The following is a 17,352-nucleotide window of genomic DNA, read 5'->3' as shown; positions in this document are numbered from 1 at the left end:
GACTACAGGCACCCACCACCACGCCTAGCTAATTTTTGTATTTTTAGTAGAGATGAGGTTTCACCATGTTGGCCAGGATGGTCTTGATCTCTTGACCTCGTGATCCGCCCACCTTGGCCTCCCAAAGTGCTGGGATTACAGGCGTGAGCCACCATGCCCGACCACTCTTTTTCCAATATAAAGCTAATGCATGTCTCAGCTTGCCAGCTCTGTGACACCATTTTGGATGTGGTGGTGGTGGTGGTGGTTTTCCGTTAGGAATGAGTCGGGAGAGGTCAGGCAGTAAAGTTGCACATAGAAGTAGAATTATGTGACACAACTGTGATACGGTTATTTGAGTAGAGGGGGGAAGAAAGCAGACAGAAAACTGTCCTATGAAGCCAGTGCCTGCCTGGATGTGCTGTGACATCCCTGTAGATGGGGTGGTCAAAATGATAGTGGGCCCGGGACGAAGAAAAGCAAGGGTGTGTCACATCCAAACCAGGTCTTTTCAGCTTCTAGAAAAACCCATGATTTTAAAATGTAGCCGTTGTTTTTCTAGTAGAACCCTATTGCCTGACTTCTTTATAAATATTTGATTAAAGAAAATCAAATACCTCTTGGCTTTACTGCCTTGTACCTGCCTCTAATGTTCTTTATTGTAACACGAGTTTACATTGTGAAGTTAATTTGGTGATTATTGCTTCTTCATTCAATAAATATGTGTTTAGCAACTTGTGTACAAAACATTTTGTGTGAGAAATTGTATATAGAAACAAATGAGACAAGATCTGTACTCTTAAAAGCCTTCGCCCAGCATGATGGCTCATGCCTGTAATCCTAGCACTTTGGGAGGCCGAGGTGGGAGGATCACTTGAGCCCAGGAATTTGAGACCAGCCTGGGCAACATAGCAATACCCCATCTCTAAAAAATAAATTTCTTTTAAAAAATATTCTTTTTTTTTTTTGAGACAGAATTTCACTCTTGTTGCCCAGGCTGGAGTGCAATGGCGTGCTCTCAGCTCACCACAACCTCCACCTCCTGGGTTCAAGCAATTCTCCTGCCTCAGCCTCCCGAGTATCCGGGATTACAGGCATGTGCCACCACACCTGGCTAATTTTGTATTTTTAGTAGAGACGGGGTTTTCCATGTTGGTCAGGCTGGTCTCAAACTCCCGACCTGAGGTGATCCACCTGCCTCTGCCTCCCAAAGTGCTGGGATTACAGGCATGAGCCACCATGCCCGGCTAAAACATATTCACATAGGCTGGGCACGGTGGCTTACACCTGTAATCCCAGCACTTTGGGAGGCTGAGGTGGGCGGATCACCTGAAGTGGGTGAATCACCTGAGGTGAGGAGTTTAAGACCAGCCTGGCCAACATGGTGAAGCCCTGTCTGTACTAAAAATACACAAATTATCTGGGTGTGGTGGCAGTTGCCTATAATCTCAGCTACTCAGGAGGCTGAGGCAGGAGAATTGCTTGAACCCGGGAGGCGGAGGTTGCAGTATGGCAAGATTGCACCACTGCACTCCAGCCTGGGTGACAGAGCGAGACTCCGTCTCAATCATTCAATCGGTCAATACTTTAGATTCCAGTCTGGGGAAGGAGTCAGTAAATGTTAGAGTAGCAAGAATAGCTAACATTTTCTAGTGCTTATTATGTTCCAGGAGCCCAAGTTATCTCATTTTATCTTCACAATAACCATGTGGGTTAGGTAATTTTAATATTTACATTTTGCATGTGAAGAAACTGAAGTGCAGAGAGGTCATCAGTAAATGGTAGAGCCAGGATTCAACTCAAAGCAGTCTAACTCAAGATCCAGACAACTTAATACTAATTAGCAGTCATTCAAGGTAGGGTGAAAAGTGCTAGTTGTACTGTGGGAGGTAGGGAGAGACAAAAGAGAGAGAGAAGGGATTAATGCTAAGGGCATCCGGGAGATCCTTTGTATAGAAGATGAAATTTTAGCTGATCTTGGATGATTTTCAGTAAGTATAGTATTCCAATTCAAGGAAGGAACTTCAACCAGGTTTCCAAGTCATAAAAATCATTCATGCCATTTAATAAATCTTTACTGAGAACTAGCTTACTATATGCTAGACACTATACTAGGTAGTAGAAATGCAGAGATAAATGAAGCTCTGAATTTTCCATAGTGAGAAAAGTTACAAGAGTGATATGGGGCCAACGCAGGAGGATTGCTTGATGCAAGGAGTTCAAGACCAACCTGGATAACAGCAAGACCCCATCTCTGTTTTAAAAATTAAAAAATTAACTCGGTGTGGTGATGTGTGCCTGTAGTCCTAGCTACTCAGGAGGTTGAGGTGGGAGGATCACGTGAGAAAATGAAGTTGAGGTTGCAGCGAGCTATAATCACACTATTGTACTCCAGCCTGGACAACAAAGCAAGACCCTGTCTCAAAAAAAAAGAGCCGGGCACAGTGGCTCACACCTGTAATCCCAGCACTTTGGGAGGCCAAGGTGGGCGGATCACGAGGTCAGGAGATCAAGACTATCCTGGAAAACACGGTGAAACCCCATCTCTACTAAAAATACAAGAATTAGCTGGGTGTGGTGGCGCGCGTCTGTAGTCCAGCTACTCGGGAGGCTGAGGCAGGACAATTGCTTGAACCCAGGAGGCAGAGGTTGCAGTGAGCCGAGATCACGTCATTGCACACCAGCCTGGGTGACAGAGGGAGAATCCATCTCAAAAAACAAAACAACAGCAACAACAACAAAAAACTCTTAAAGGAGTGATGTGGGAATAAGGCAGATTAAAATGAATTTAGGAATCAGTGAAGATTAAAGAAATGTAGCTAGAGACTGGGTGCAATGGCTCAACACCTGTAAGCTCAGCACTTTAGGAAGCTGAGGTGGGAGAATTTCTTGAGGCCAGGAGTTCCAGACCAGCCTAGGCAACATAATGAGACCCTATCACTATAATAATAATAATAACAATAATAATAATACCAAAATTAGCCAGGCATGGTGGTGCACACCTATAGTCCTAGCTGCTCATGAGGCTGAGGTGGGAGGATTGCTTAAGCCTAGGAATTCAAGGTTGCAATGAGCAGATCACACCACTGTACTCCAGCCTGGGCAACAAAGTAAGACTCTTTTTAAAGAAAAAAAGAAAGAAAGAAACATAGATAGAGAATGTAACCTATTCTTAAAGTTTGGGAACAATTAAAAAGAGTGAATTAGATTCATATTTTAGCGAGTGGACAAGGGAAGATTTTTATTTGTATTTTCTAGACGGAGTCTCATTCTGTCGTCCAGGCTGGAGTGCAGTGGCACGATCTTGGCTCACTGCGACTTCTGCCTCCCTGGCTTAAGTGATCCTCCTGTCTCAGCCTACTGAGTAGCTGGGACCACAGGTATGCCACCATGCCTGGCTAATTTTTGTATTTTTTGTATAAAAATTACAATTATTATTTTGTGTTTTTTGTAAAGATCCTGTTTCGCAATATTCCCCAGGCTGATCTCAATCTCCTGGGCTCAAGAGATCTGCCCGCCTTGGCCTCCCAAAGTGCCAGGATTACAGGTGTGAGCCACTGTGCCTGGTGGAGGAATTTTTATTTTTTTTTTGAGACGGAGTCTTGCTCTGTCGCCCAGGCTGGAGTGCTGTGGCGCAATCTTGGCTCACTGCAAGCTCCGCCTCCCAGGTTCACGTCATTCTCCTGCCTCAGCCTCCAGAGTAGCTGGGACTACAGGCTCCCGCCACCATGCCCGGCTAATTTTTTGTATTTTTAGTGGAGACGGGGTTTCACCGTGTTAGCCAGAATGGTCTCGATCTCTTGACTTTGTGATCCGCCCGCCTCTGCCTCCCAAAGTGCTGGGATTACAGGCATGAGCCACCGCCCCCGGCTGGAAGAATTTTTTAAGATGAGAGAAATTTAAGTATATATTTGTAGGTTAGGATCATAGAACCCAGAGGGAAAGGACAGATGGGTGAAAAATAAGGCTTATGGGAAAATGTGAAGTTTCAAAGATAAGTTGGAGTGGATCATGGGAAGTTTTAATGTTATTCTGTAGGCAGAAGGGGACCATTGAAGAGTTATGAACAAGAGTGACATATTTTATGTTTTGAAAAGGTAACTCTCATAGCCATGTAAAGGATGATGTAATTTAGGATTGTTAATAATGATAAAATAAAAACCACTGACCTTTATTTGAGCATGCACTAGGCATTGCTAAACAGTATACTTGAAAATATCCCATTTAATTATAACAGCCTTTTAAGGTAATGTTATTTTTCTGTCCATTTTCATAGATGAGGAAATTGTGATTTATAAAGATTTATAAAGATTCCACTCCCAGGTGGAAATGGATAGATATCCTTGTGTTCTAGAGCAAGAGTCAATGCCTTAGTGTTTTCTATTGCTTAGAATACCAGAAACTGGGCAATTTATAAAGAAGAGGAAATTATTTCTTACATTTATGGAGTCTGAGAAGTCCAGGGTTGAGGGGCCACATCTGGTGAGAGCCTTCTTGCTGGTGGGGACTCTCTGCAGTGTCCCAAAGTGGCTCAGGGCATCACTTGGCAAAGGGGCTGAGTATGCCAGCTCAAGTCTCTCTTCCTTTTTTTTTTTTTTTTTGTTGGAGACAGGTCTTACTCTGTTACCCAGGCTGGAGTACAGTGGCATGATCTCAGCTCACTGCAGCCCCAACTTCCTGGGCTCAAGTGGTCCTCCTGCCTCAGCCTCCTGAGTGAGACCACAAAAGTGTGCCACCACACCAAGCTAATATATGTATATGACAAAGTCTCAGGTCTCCCTATATTGCCCAAGCTAGTCTTGAACTCCTGGGTTCAAGCAACCCTCCTGCCTTGACCACTCAAAGTGTTGTGATTATATGCATGAGCCACTGTGCCCAGTCTCTTCCTCCTCTTATACAGCTACCAGACTTATTCCTGCAGTAATCCATTAATCCATGAATGGATTAGGCAGAGCCCTCATGACCCAATCACATCTTAAAAGCCATACCTCTCAATACTGCCACATTGGGAATTAAGTTCCACTATGAGTTTTGGAGTGAGCAAACATTCAAACCATTGTAGTCAGTAGACTTTTTCTATAAAGGGCTACATAGTAAATATTTTAGTCTTTACAAATCATACAGTCTCTGTCACAACTATTCAACTCGGCCATTGTAACATCAAAGAAGCCATAGATAATACCATATCTATGCTCTAGTAAAACTTAATTGATAAAAACAGGTAGTAGTTGGCCATAGTTAGCCAACTCCTGCTAGTACCCATCATAGTTTGGAAAGCCTTAATCAAGCAGGAAATGTAGCTTATCATATTTTACTTTAACTGTTTTTGTTATAGTGAGATAATGGGAATAGAATTATTCCTAGGCAGGGATATCATTTAATCTCAGAGAAGCAGTCTTTCTAAAAGAGGCCGACTAGAAATAGCAGTTCATGTATACAATTTAACCACATTCTGCATAATTTATCTTTTTGTTATAATTGCCCTCCAACAGAATGACCCTAGAATGAAAGTTTTTATTTACTCTCTGTCCTTAATGCTTTCAACATAGCAGTCATTCAATAAATAATTGTTTAATAAATTAATGGCATACCCTCATAATTCTAGTGATTGGAGAGTTGTATGAACATTTAGAGAAAAATGGCCTTATTTTTATTATTAATTAATATATTTATTTTTGAGACAGAGTTTCACTCTTGTTGCCCAGGCTGGAGTGCAATGGCATGATCTCGGCTCACTGCAACCTCCACCTCCCGGGTTCAAGTGATTTTCCTGCCTCAGCCTCCTGAGTAGCTGGGACTACAGGTGCCTGCCACCATGTCCAGCTAACTTTTGTATTTTTAGTACAGACAGGGTTTCACCATTTTGGCCAGGATGGTCTTGAACTCCTGACCTCAGGTCATCCACCCACCTTGGCCTCCCAAAGTGGTGGGATATTTCCATATTAGTTGAAATGTGAAAGCAGCATGTTTTAAAAACTCTGCTGTGATATTACAGCCAACCAGGCATTCTCCTTTGTTTCTTCTCACTCAGCAATCATTTACTGAATTTGCTTACTGTTTGTTTACTAGGTGGTGGTAGGTTCTGTGAACACAGGGAAGAATATGACATAGACCCTGTCTTCCTGGAAATTTTATGGTCCTCTCTAACACAGTCACTCTGCTTGTAGTCAGTCTCTTCCCATTCCTTTGCTCTTCTAAACTAGAACTTACTTGGGACTTGGGTATTGTTAGTGGCTTTCAGACATTTATCTTCTCCTACTTTGTGATCATTATCAGTTATACTCATTGATTTATGGTTTTTATTTAAAAATCATTTATATATATAAATATAACCTGTTGTTGAGAAAAACTTCAAATATCACTGAAGTGTGTAAACTAAAAAGAAATTAGTGACTTGTGTGTATGTCTGTGTGTAAGCATGTAGTCAGGTAATGGCAGAGCTGAAACCAGCATCAAGCTTACTTCCATTTGGGGCTTTTTCCATTATACCATGCTATTTTCAAGACTTACTACTCTCCTTTTTCCACCATTGCTTTTTACCACTAGGTCTTGCTACAACCAGATATTTCATGGTAAATTTAGAAATTTATCAGCCTGGCATCTTAATAAAGAGTAAGAGTTTTATGCCAAATCTTAGGCAAAGGCATGAGAATGATATAATGAACCTTGAGGACCTGGGGGGAAAGGTTGGGAGAGGGACGAGGGATAGAAAACTACATATGGGGCCGGGCGCGGTGACTCATGTCTGTAATCCCATCACTTTGGGAGGCCAAGGCGGGTGGATCACAAGGTCAAGAGATTGAGACCATCCTGGCCAATATGGTGAAACCCCGTCTCTACTAAAAATACAAAAATTAGCTGGGTGTGGTGGCATGTGCCTGTAGTCCCAGCTACTCTGGAGGCTGAGGCAGGAGAATTGCTTGAACCCGGGAGGCGGAGGTTGCAGTGAGCGTGCCACTGTACTCCAGCCTGGCAACAGAGCGAGACTCCATCTCAAAAAAGAGCAACAACAAAAAAAAACTACATATGGGGTACAATGTACAATGCTCAGATGACAGGTGTTCCAAAATCCCAGAAATCACCTGTAAAAAAAACTTAGCCATATAACCAAAAACCACCTGTACCCCCAAAAACTCTTGAAATAATTTTTTTTTTTTTTTTTTGAGACGGGGGTTTTCTCTGTCGCCCAGGCTGGAGCGCAGTGGCCGGATCTCAGCTCACTGCAAGCTCCGCCTCCCGGGTTCACGCCATTCTCCTGCCTCAGCCTCCCGAGTAGCTGGGACCACAGGCGCCCGCCACCTCGCCCGGCTAATTTTTTGTATTTTTAGTAGAGACGGGGTTTCACCGTGTTAGCCAGGATGGTCTGGATCTCCTGATCTCGTGATCCGCCCGTCTCGGCCTCCCAAAGTGCTGGGATTACAGGCTTGAGCCACCGCGCCCGGCCGAAATAATTTTTTTTAAAAAAGATTAAGAGTCTACAGGGCTGTACAGGATAGCAGGGAGCTTCACAGGTTCTTTCCTCCTCCCCTTGCCCTCCTCTTCCCTCCCCTCCTCTTTCCTTTCCTTTCTTTTTTCTCTTTTCTTTTCTTTCTTTTCTAGCTATCTTTCCTTTTTTTTTTTTTAAGATGCAGTCTCCCTCTGTCACCCAGGCTGGAGTAGTGCAATCTTGGCTCACTGCAACCTCTGCCTCCAAGGTTCAAGAGATTCTCCTGCCTCAGCCTCCTGAGTAGCTCAGACTACAGGCGCATGCCACCACACCTGCCTAATTTTTGTATTTTTTAGTAGAGACGGGGTTTCACCATGTTGGCCAGGATGGTCTCGAACTCCTGACCTCAGGTGATCTGCGCACCTCTGCCTCCCAAAGTGCTGGGATTACAGATGTAAGCAACCGTGCCCCACACCCCACAGGTTGTTTCTAATGCATGGATAACTAACCTAATTTCTCTATATGACATTTATGTTTGTGTCCTTTTCACTTGTTAAATAATTCTGTTTTGTTCTTTAGGTTCATGGGTGTGTGTGTTCATCAAGGACAATTGCATGCACTTACAGAGGTAAGACATCAGTAAGTGTTGAAGTAATGTACTTGCCTTAGTTTCAGCATTTATAGTTCCATAGTGTTGCTTGCATATGTAAACAAAATGTATGTGCATTTATGTTTATGCAAAAATGGCAGTGTTAATAATGCTTCTGTTGCCTGGGAACAATGGCAGTATTTTTTTATACATATATATATATACTTTAAGTTCTGGGGTACATGTGCAGAATGGGCAGTATTTCTTAATATCCTTGTATTCCCTCATAATACTCTGAGAATATGAGTGCTCAAGTATTAAAGTATTAAATTGGCTCTTGCTGCCCAGATATGACTCCCTCCTAAGCCAAGGGATGACAGCACTTGACTGCAAACTCTCTATGGCAACGAATTACCAGACCACCTGGTAATGTTTGGTGTCCGGATCTAGAATTCCACAGTCCCTGCTGTTATTTCCTGATTGGTCGTATTACTTGTTGGAATCAGTTTATATCTTCATTCTCATTTCATTTCCAGCCTCTGCTAGGCAGAATATGTGATAGTCATTATTCATCCTCTGATGATCAGATAACTCTCTTTAGAGCAAATTCAGGTACCCAGTTATCAGCTGCAGACCTTGCTTGGGTGCTCCTTGGAAACACAGATTCCTGGAATCTTCTAGGTTTAATAGGTTTGTATAGGGCCTATTATATCTATATTTTTAAAAGCTCCTCAGATTATTTCATGAGCATCTAGATTTGAGAATCTGTGTTCTAGATTCTTTTCACATTCCTCCTTGAGAAGCAATTACCAAAGTACAAAGTGAAGAAACTTAGGAAGGAGAGTTGTTGAACAGAATTTGCAAGAGTGTTGGTTTTGTACTGGCTTGGTATCTGGTCTTAGTCCTTAATATCTTATGAAAGAGGATCCCATGTGCCTCAGTCTCTCTCTCTTCTCAGTTACTGAAGGCACTAGAATGTGGAATGTGTGCAGCTATGCCCTGTCTCTTAAATGGAAAGCCAAAGAAGGCAGAATGGTGAAGAGGTTAAGAGCATGGCCTCTGAAGTCTTGATTGCATAGGTTTGAATCTCTCTGTATCTCAAAGTTTCCATCTGTATAATGGGAATAATAATAATTAATAATAATGCCTGCCCCAGGGAGTTTAGGTAAAGAAGAGGACCAAGAGCTGAACCCTAGAGTATTTAAATTTTAAATATCTAGGGAAGGCCGGGTGCTATAGCTCACACCGTAATTCCATTGCTTTGGGAGTCTGAGGTGAGAGGATTACCTGAGATCAGGATTTCAAGACCAACCTGGGCAATGTAGCAAGACTCTATCTCTAAAAAAAAATAAATAAATAAAAATTAGCTGGGTGTGATGGCATGTACCTGTTGTCTTAGTTACTCAGGAGCCTGGGGCAGCAGGATTGCTTGAGCCCAAGAGTTTGAGGCTACAGGGAGCTGTGATTGTGCCACTGCACTTCAGCCTGGGCAACAGAGTGAGACCCTGTCTCTAGATAGATAGATAGATAGATACATACATACATACATACAGTGAGACCCTGTCTCTAGATAGATAGAGAGATAGATAGATAGATAGATAGATAGATAGATAGATAGATAGATAGATAGATAGATAAATGAAAGTCTGGGGAGAAGGGCAGACTGAGAAGGAGCAGTTAGTGAGGTAGGTAGAAAACCAGAAGAGCATGTTGGTCTGCAATGGAAAGGAAAGAGTTTCAAGGAGGGAGTATTAATTGTGGCAAATGCTGTTGATATAATGTTGACCTCACAAGGATGTTGTGAGGATGAAATATAAAATACTTATTTAGTACAGTGCCTGGCATATAGAAATTATTTAATACATGTTAACTCTTTTAACTTTTATTAGCAGTGACTAGTCCCTCTTCTGAACTCTGAATTGTTAATATTTTTCATTTTGTACTTAGTTTATACTGCTGTTAGTGTCATTAAATTAGACTTTTTACTGAAGTATAACATATCAGAAAAAGTATACATATGAAAAGTACAGCTCACTAAATTTTTACAAATGAACACACTCATAACCAGCACCCCAGATCAAGAAATATTTCCCATGTATTTCTTTTCTTGGGAGTGAGTCTATAAATTCTTCAAAGATAAAGTTCTCCCCTTCCTTCTATCTACCAGAGTTCTGACGCTAATAAGCGTAAAAGTATTTGTTGCATTCCCTGCATATGTGATTGTTCTCTGAAATGTGAATTCATTGAAAGGGCTGGTGTGTTAGTTTTGCTGACAGAGAAGAACATCCTTTAAAATCTGTGTTAAGTTGCATGTTTTAAAGCAGGATGTGGTGGAAATAACAGTAATGGGTGATCATAATGCAATATTCTCTTGGCCATGTTGTACTTAATCTGCTGCTTGCTAGCTTGTTTATAGCCATATACAACATACAATGTGTACTTTATGAAAGAGTATTTATTACCAGTCTTTCCAGAAGCATTAATGAGATTTTGACATAGCTTATGATATTAGTAATTTTTAATATGATGTTAATAGACTGATGTTGATGAAGCCCAAATAGCCAAATGCTCTTGGTTATTTTTAGAAGGGGATCAGCAAAGGCTTTGATGGCATAGGTCTTTGGAGACTTCTAGGTTTAATTGCCTTATAATTTGACTTGGCAGCACAACTATATGGTAAGGATCATAAAAAATAAATTATTAATAATATCTAGCACAGTCCTTGAAACTTAAATGGCATTCAGTAAATACTTTTCAGTTGGTGGAATGCTTGTCCTCCAAAGTAATGTGAGTACCATTCCTCATTTCTCTTCACATTTATTTGTCAATAATTACAGTAGACAAGGATAGCACTCATTAATACCTATAAAACACTGACATTATTAGGAAAAATATTTCTCATATACATTAGTGATCTGGACTTTCCTGGGCTTGAACCATTTCCATGAGTCTTCTTTGTAATTGTAGACATTAATTGAACTTGGAACAGTCAGACAGTTAGGTTTTTATTTTGTTTTTGTTTTTAACCTACCTGTAGTAAGGATAGACTCAAGATTTTATTTTTTTTGAGACGGAGTTTCACTTTTGTTGCCCCGGCTGGAGTGCAATGGCCGGATCTCAGCTCACCGCAATCCACCTCCCGGGTTCAAGTGATTCTCCTGCCTCAGCCTCCTGAGTAGTCGGGATTACAGGCATGTGCCACCATGACCGGCTAATTTTGTATTTTTAGTAGAGACGGGGTTTCTCCATGTTGGTCAAATTGGTCTTGAACTCCTGACCTCAGGTGATCCGCCTGCATCGGCCTCCCAAAGTACTGGGATTACAGGCATGAGCCACCACGCCCGGCCAGCTGAATCAAGTTTTTAAGCAAACTAGTATTTGTTAAAGTGAAAGCGTAGGCTGGGCATGGTAGTTCATGCCTGTAATCCCAACACTTCCAGAGGCCAAAGTGGGCAGATTGCTTGAGCTCAGGAATTTGAGCCCAGCCTGGGCAACATGGCAAAAGCCTGTCTCTACAAAAAATACAAAAATTAGTCAGTTGTGGTAGCGTGCACCTGTAGTCCCAGCTATTGGAGAGGCTGAGGTAGGAGGATCACCTGAGCCCAGGAGGTTGAGGCTGCAGTGAACCATAATTGCACTACTGTATTCCAGCCTTGGTGACAGAGCAAGACCCTGTCTCAAAAAATATATAGTGAAAATGGTTTGGTGAAAGGTCACATGAAACCTTTTAAATTTAATGAGTTGAAATAAGAATCTGTATTGAGGCTGGGTGCAGTGGCTCATGCCTATAATCCCAACACTTTTAGGAGGTGGAGGCAGAAGGATTGCTTGAGAACATGATTTTGAAACCAGTGTTGGCAAGGTAGTGAGACCCAGACTCTACAAAAAATTAAAAAATCGGCCAGATGTGGTGATACACACCTATAGTCTCAGCGGAGGCTGAGACAGGATGATTGCTTGAGCCTAGGAGGTTGAAGGTTGACAGTGCAATGAACCATGATTGTACCACTGCACTCCAGCCTGAGCAACAGAGAGAGACCTCTAAAAAAAAAAAAAAAAAAAGAATAGGAATGTACCATAAGTATGTCTTTCATTCTGTCTTTCTTTCATAAGACCTAACCATGTCTTTCACTTAGTCACAAGTATCAGGGAAGTGTACATCTTTGGTTTTTTTAGACAGAAAATAGAATTCTGTGTATTGGTTAGCTGTTGCCCTCCAGCCACAAAACCTCAAAAGCATACAATAAATGTTTATTTCTCATACATATCCAGGGTTAGCTGAACTGAGTGGGGCTAGATTGGGCAGTTGTGCTGATCTCACTTAGGCTCACTCATGCATCTGCAGGTCAGCTGGTGGTCTGCTCTAGGCTGGGATTTGCTGGGAGAGCTTTGCTCTAGCTCATCCTTCTGGGGCCAGTGGGCTAGACTCGACTTGTCCTTTTTAAGATGATACCAGAATAGCAAGAATATACCAGTCCATTTGCAAAACTGCTTTTCATGACTCTCCTTTTGTTCAGATTTGCTTGGTCAACATCCCATTGGACAAAGCAAGTCACATGCTTGAGTCCAGGGGTAGGAAATATGCTCTGCCCTTATCAGGAGTATGCTGCAAAGTTATGTGTCATAAGGTACAGATTCAGTAGGAGGTGAAGAATTGGAACCCTTGACAATCACCCATGCCCTATAAATATCCCAGTCAGCAGATCATAAGTATTTGTGTTTTCTGCCCCATTGGAGGGTGAAGAATTTCTCCCTTTTTTTTTTTTTTTTTTTTTTTGAGGCAGAGTCTCGCTCTGTTGCCCAGGCTGGAGTGCAGCGGCGCGATCTCGGCTCACTGCAACCTCCGCCTCCCGGGTTCACGCCATTCTCCTGCCTCAGCCTCCCGAGTGGCTGGGACTACAAGCACCCGCCACCACGCCTGGCTAATTTTTTTATATTTTTAGTAGAGACGGGGTTTCACCGTGTCAGCCAGGATGGTCTCGATCTCCTGACCTTGTGATCCACCCACCTCGGCCTCCCAAAGTGCTGGGATTACAGGCTTGAGTCACCGCGCCCGGCCAAGAATTTCTCCCATTTCTTAAAGCATAACAACTATTAGTTATTAAACTCCCACTATGGACAGAATTCTATGGTTGATACTTTGTATTAACTATAATTCTCACAATGCTATAATCTTATTTCTTCCTTTTTGTGGATGAGAAAACTAAAACTTAGAGAAATTAAGTTACTTCCCCAAAGTAGGATTGCATCCAGGTTCATCTGACTTCAAAGTCTATTTCTATTACAATATGCTGTGCTTAACTGATTTTTATATTCCCCGCAGTGCTAAGCTCAAGATCTTATATGTGTAGCATGCATAGTGTTTGTAGAATTCAATTCACTTTTTATGTATTTTGGGTTATTTGGAAAAGATACTTCCTTCCTGGTCATTGGGTATATTAGAATATGTTTGGGAGCAAGTAACAGAAAAAAGTTAAATGGCCTTTAAACAACAAAAGGACTCATATAACTGGAATTTTAGCAGTTTATTAGATTACGTATTGATATAATTCAGTGGTTAAATTGGTGTTGTCCAGAGACCTTATTCTCTTTGCCCTGTCTTTATGTTGTCAATTTCATCCTAAAATAAAGATGTCTATCACTCATAATCAAAAAGTAGCTGCCAAAAACTTACATAGTATATGTTTTCTCTTCTATATCCAAGATGAGTGGGAGGTTGGGATAGAGAGGACAGAGAGAGAAAGAGAGGAGAGAAAGAGATGCCTCTGGATAGATTGTGTGTCATTTCAAAGCACTTTTTCCTTTTAATATTGTTAAGAAAGGCACAGAGAAGGAAATACCATCACAGTCAAGCCATTGGGGAACCTGTTAGTGCAGAACCTCTCGGTGACCAGAAGACTGGGGAATTGGGTAAGGTATATGGTTGTGGAGAGGGATCACAAATGGCAGTACTCTCTGATCAGGGGAGTCAGCATTTGAATTGCTTGGTGAGCAGGATGTTTTAGGGGTCTTTCTTGCCTTTTCTGCCATGAAGAAGACTATCCGGCCAGGTGCAGTGGCTCATGCCTGTAATCCCAGCACTTTGGGAGGCCAAGGCGGGTGGATCACTTGAGGCCAGGAGTTTGAGACCAGCCTGGCCAACATGGTGAAATAAAAAATACAAAAATTATTTTTTGTATTTTTGTCTCTACAAAAAATACAGAAATTAGCCAGGTGTGGGTAGCACATGCCCACGGTCCCAGTTACTCCAGAGGCTAAAGCAGGAGAATCGCTTGAACCTGGGAGGTGGAGGTTGCAGTGAGCCGAGATCATGCCACTACACTCTAGCCAACAGAGCTCTAGGAAACAGAGCGAGACTCCTGTCTAAAAAAATAAATAAATAAAATAAATAAACTATTCTTATTTTCTTCTGTGGCAATGAGAACCACTGAGCCAATTCTGCAGTTGCAGAATATTCGATCTTTTTACAACAGAGCCACCTCAATCGAGCACATGTTTGGTACTGAAAGAAATGCTTTTAGCTAAAGGCTATTGCAGAGAGTTTTTTATTCACATAGCCCTGATCCTGCTGTCACTCCCTATTCCCACACAACCATACATCTTCTTTCTTTATTAAGACTATTAGCCGGGTGCGGTGGCTCACACCTGTAATCCCAGCACTTTGGGAGGCCAAGGCGGGCGGATCACGAGGTCAGGAGATGGAGACCATTCTGGCTAACATGGTGAAACCTCATCTCTACTAAAAAAAAAAAATACAAAAAATCAGCCGGGTATGGTGGTGGGTGTCTGTAGTCCCAGCTACTCAGGAGGCTGAGGCAGGAGAATGGCGTGAACCTGGGAGGCGGAGCTTGCAGTGAGCTGACATTGTGCCACTATACTCTAGCCTGGGTGACAGAGAGAGACTCCGTCTTAAAAAAAAAAAAAAAAGAGTATTAGTGACTTTGGAAATTTCTTGTTTATGTGGGTTGATATGTATTGCTTCTGAGTTGGTTTTGTCAGACTTATAAGAAGCCTTATATAATCAGACATGCATTATTTATGAGTTTATAAATAATGCATGAATACCAGGGAGCCACTATGCCTGGCCCTTATCATTATTAGAATCCTTGTTCTCAGCCAGGTGTGGTGGCTCACACCTGTAATCCCAGCACTTTGGGAGGCCGAGGTGGGTGGATTACCTGAGGTCAGGAGTTCGAGACCAGCCTGGCCAACATGGTAAAACCCTGTCTCTACTAAAAATACAAAAATTAGCGGGGCGTGGTGGCACATGCCTGTAATATCAGCTACTCAGGAGGCTAAGGCAGGAGAATCACCTGAGCCTGGGAGGCGGAGGTTGCAGTGAGCCGAGATTATGCCACTGCACTCCAGCCTGGCCAACAGAGTGAGACTCTGTCTCAAAAAAAAAAAAAAGAAAAAAGAAAATCCTTGTTCTCCCGTTAGAATCCTTTGTACTTTGGGATTAGTTTTGATTTTTTTCTCATCACTTGAATTTAATCAGTCCCTAGTCTTATCCTGTTTTCTTCTTTGTGATATCTTTCTGATTATTATTCTTTCTCTTCATTCCAAGGCTATAATATTATTCCATGCCTCAATTCCTATAAATACTTTTTTTTTGTTTTGTTTTCTCTTAAGAGTCAAGGTTTTGCTGCTCTGTCACCTAAGATGGAATACAGTGGCACCATCATAGCTCACTGCAGCCTCAAACCCTTGGGCTCAAATGGTCCTCCTGTCTCAGCCTCCCCGTTAGCTGGAACTACAGGTGCATGCCACCACACCCAGCTAATTTTTACGTTTTTTGTAGGATGGAGTCTCACTCTATCACCCAGGCTGGTCTCGAACTCCTGACCTTAATGGATCCTCCCACCTGGGCCTCCCAAAATGCTGGGATTACAGGTGTGAGCTATCACACCTGACCTCTTTTCTTCATTTTGACATACTACTGTCTGAATAATCGTCATCAAGCACACTTGATAATGTGATGCTTCTGTCTAAAAAATTCTCTCTAATCTTGTTTGATAATATGAATCCCTCCTTTAGTTACATGGGTCTTTTTGCTCTCTTCTATACATTCTGGCTTTGGGTATCCCTTCCAAGACTAGGAATGTCCTTATCTCTCTTATCTCCAAGCTGTGTCAAATCCCAGTTTCTCTAATTGGAACTAAGTCTCCTAGATAGGGCCTATAGTAATACCCTGTGTGGCTGGGCCCATAGTACATGCTTAGTGTGTGTTTGTAGTTGATGGTCTAGTATAGACCCAGCTCTAAGAAAGCTGAATTAGTCCTAGTGGAAAGAGCCAGAAATCAAAAATAATGTGAAGGCCAGGCACAGTGGCTCACACCTGTAATCCTAGCACTTTGGGAGGCCAAGGCAGATGGATCACTTGAGGTCAGGAGTTCAAAACCAGCCTGGCCAACATGGTGAAACCCTGTCTCTACTCAAAATACAAAAAAAAAAGAAAAAAAAATTAGCCAGACATGGTGGCGGGGGCCTGTAATCCCAGCTACTTGAGAGGCTGAGGCAGGAGAATCGCTTCAACCCTGGAGGCAGAGGCTACAGAGCCAAGATCACACCACTATACTCTAGCCTGGGTGACAGAGTGAGACTCTGTCTCAAAAAAAAAAAAAAAAAGAGAGAGAAAGAAATGTCACATCTCAAATCCTTTCATAATTAGAAGTTTATTTCACTTAAACTTCTATGTGCAAAAAATATTTCTACAAATACAGTTTGACATATACTTTGCTTTTGGAAAAAGTAATTTTTATTTAATTTTTTTGCTTTGCTCTTTTAGTAATAAAAAACTCTCAAACTGTGGTACATTTCTGTTCTTATTTTTAGTAACTCCCTGTGACATTTGAGAAACAAGAATTTGAGGTTGGCAAGCTAGCCCACAAATAATAGAAGAGTTTATTTAGTTTACTTTATCCTTAAAACAGTTCTTCTCTGACTTGCTTGCTTGCTTTTGGCTCATTTATTCATCCAAAAGATATTTATTTGGCTCCTACCATGTCTGGCAGTATTCCAGGTACTGGGAATACAATAATGAACAAATAAAAATCCCTGTCCCACATTTAATTTTTTTAAGTTTAACTTTATTTTATTTTTTTTATTTTTGGTAGTGAGAGGGTCTTGTTATGTTGCCCAGGCTGGTCCTGGGCTCAAGTGATTCTCCCATCTTGGCCTCTCAAAGCACTGGGACTATAGGCATGCGCCACTGTACCCAGCTGGAATTTATATTTTAATCAGCAGGGGGTGGGCAGAGGAGTTAAACTAAACAAGGAAACAAATTGTAATATATATGATGTTAAGTGCTAGGTGGTTTACAGTTTTTTTTTTTTTGAGACGAGGTCTTGCTTTGCTG

At 41.9% G+C, this 17,352-nt stretch overlaps 1 protein-coding gene across 3 annotated transcripts in view; it reads left to right on the top strand.

The window, feature by feature from the left end:
• The window catches only part of TESK2 (testis-specific kinase 2), a 155,313-nt gene that overhangs the window by 106,342 nt on the left and 31,619 nt on the right, over positions 1–17,352 (top strand). For all 3 annotated transcript variants that reach the window (XM_011946360.1, XM_011946379.1, XM_011946369.1), the window contains one exon: positions 7,985–8,033. In XM_011946360.1, the coding sequence (XP_011801750.1) occupies positions 7,985–8,033 (49 nt within the window). The remainder of the gene's footprint in view (positions 1–7,984; positions 8,034–17,352) is intronic.

This window comes from Colobus angolensis, unplaced genomic scaffold, assembly GCF_000951035.1.
Source record: "Colobus angolensis palliatus isolate OR3802 unplaced genomic scaffold, Cang.pa_1.0 Scaffold106, whole genome shotgun sequence".
NCBI lineage: Eukaryota > Metazoa > Chordata > Mammalia > Primates > Cercopithecidae > Colobus > Colobus angolensis.
The sequence above is the reverse complement of the archived record's forward strand: the minus strand, read 5'-3'. Positions and strand labels throughout refer to the sequence as shown.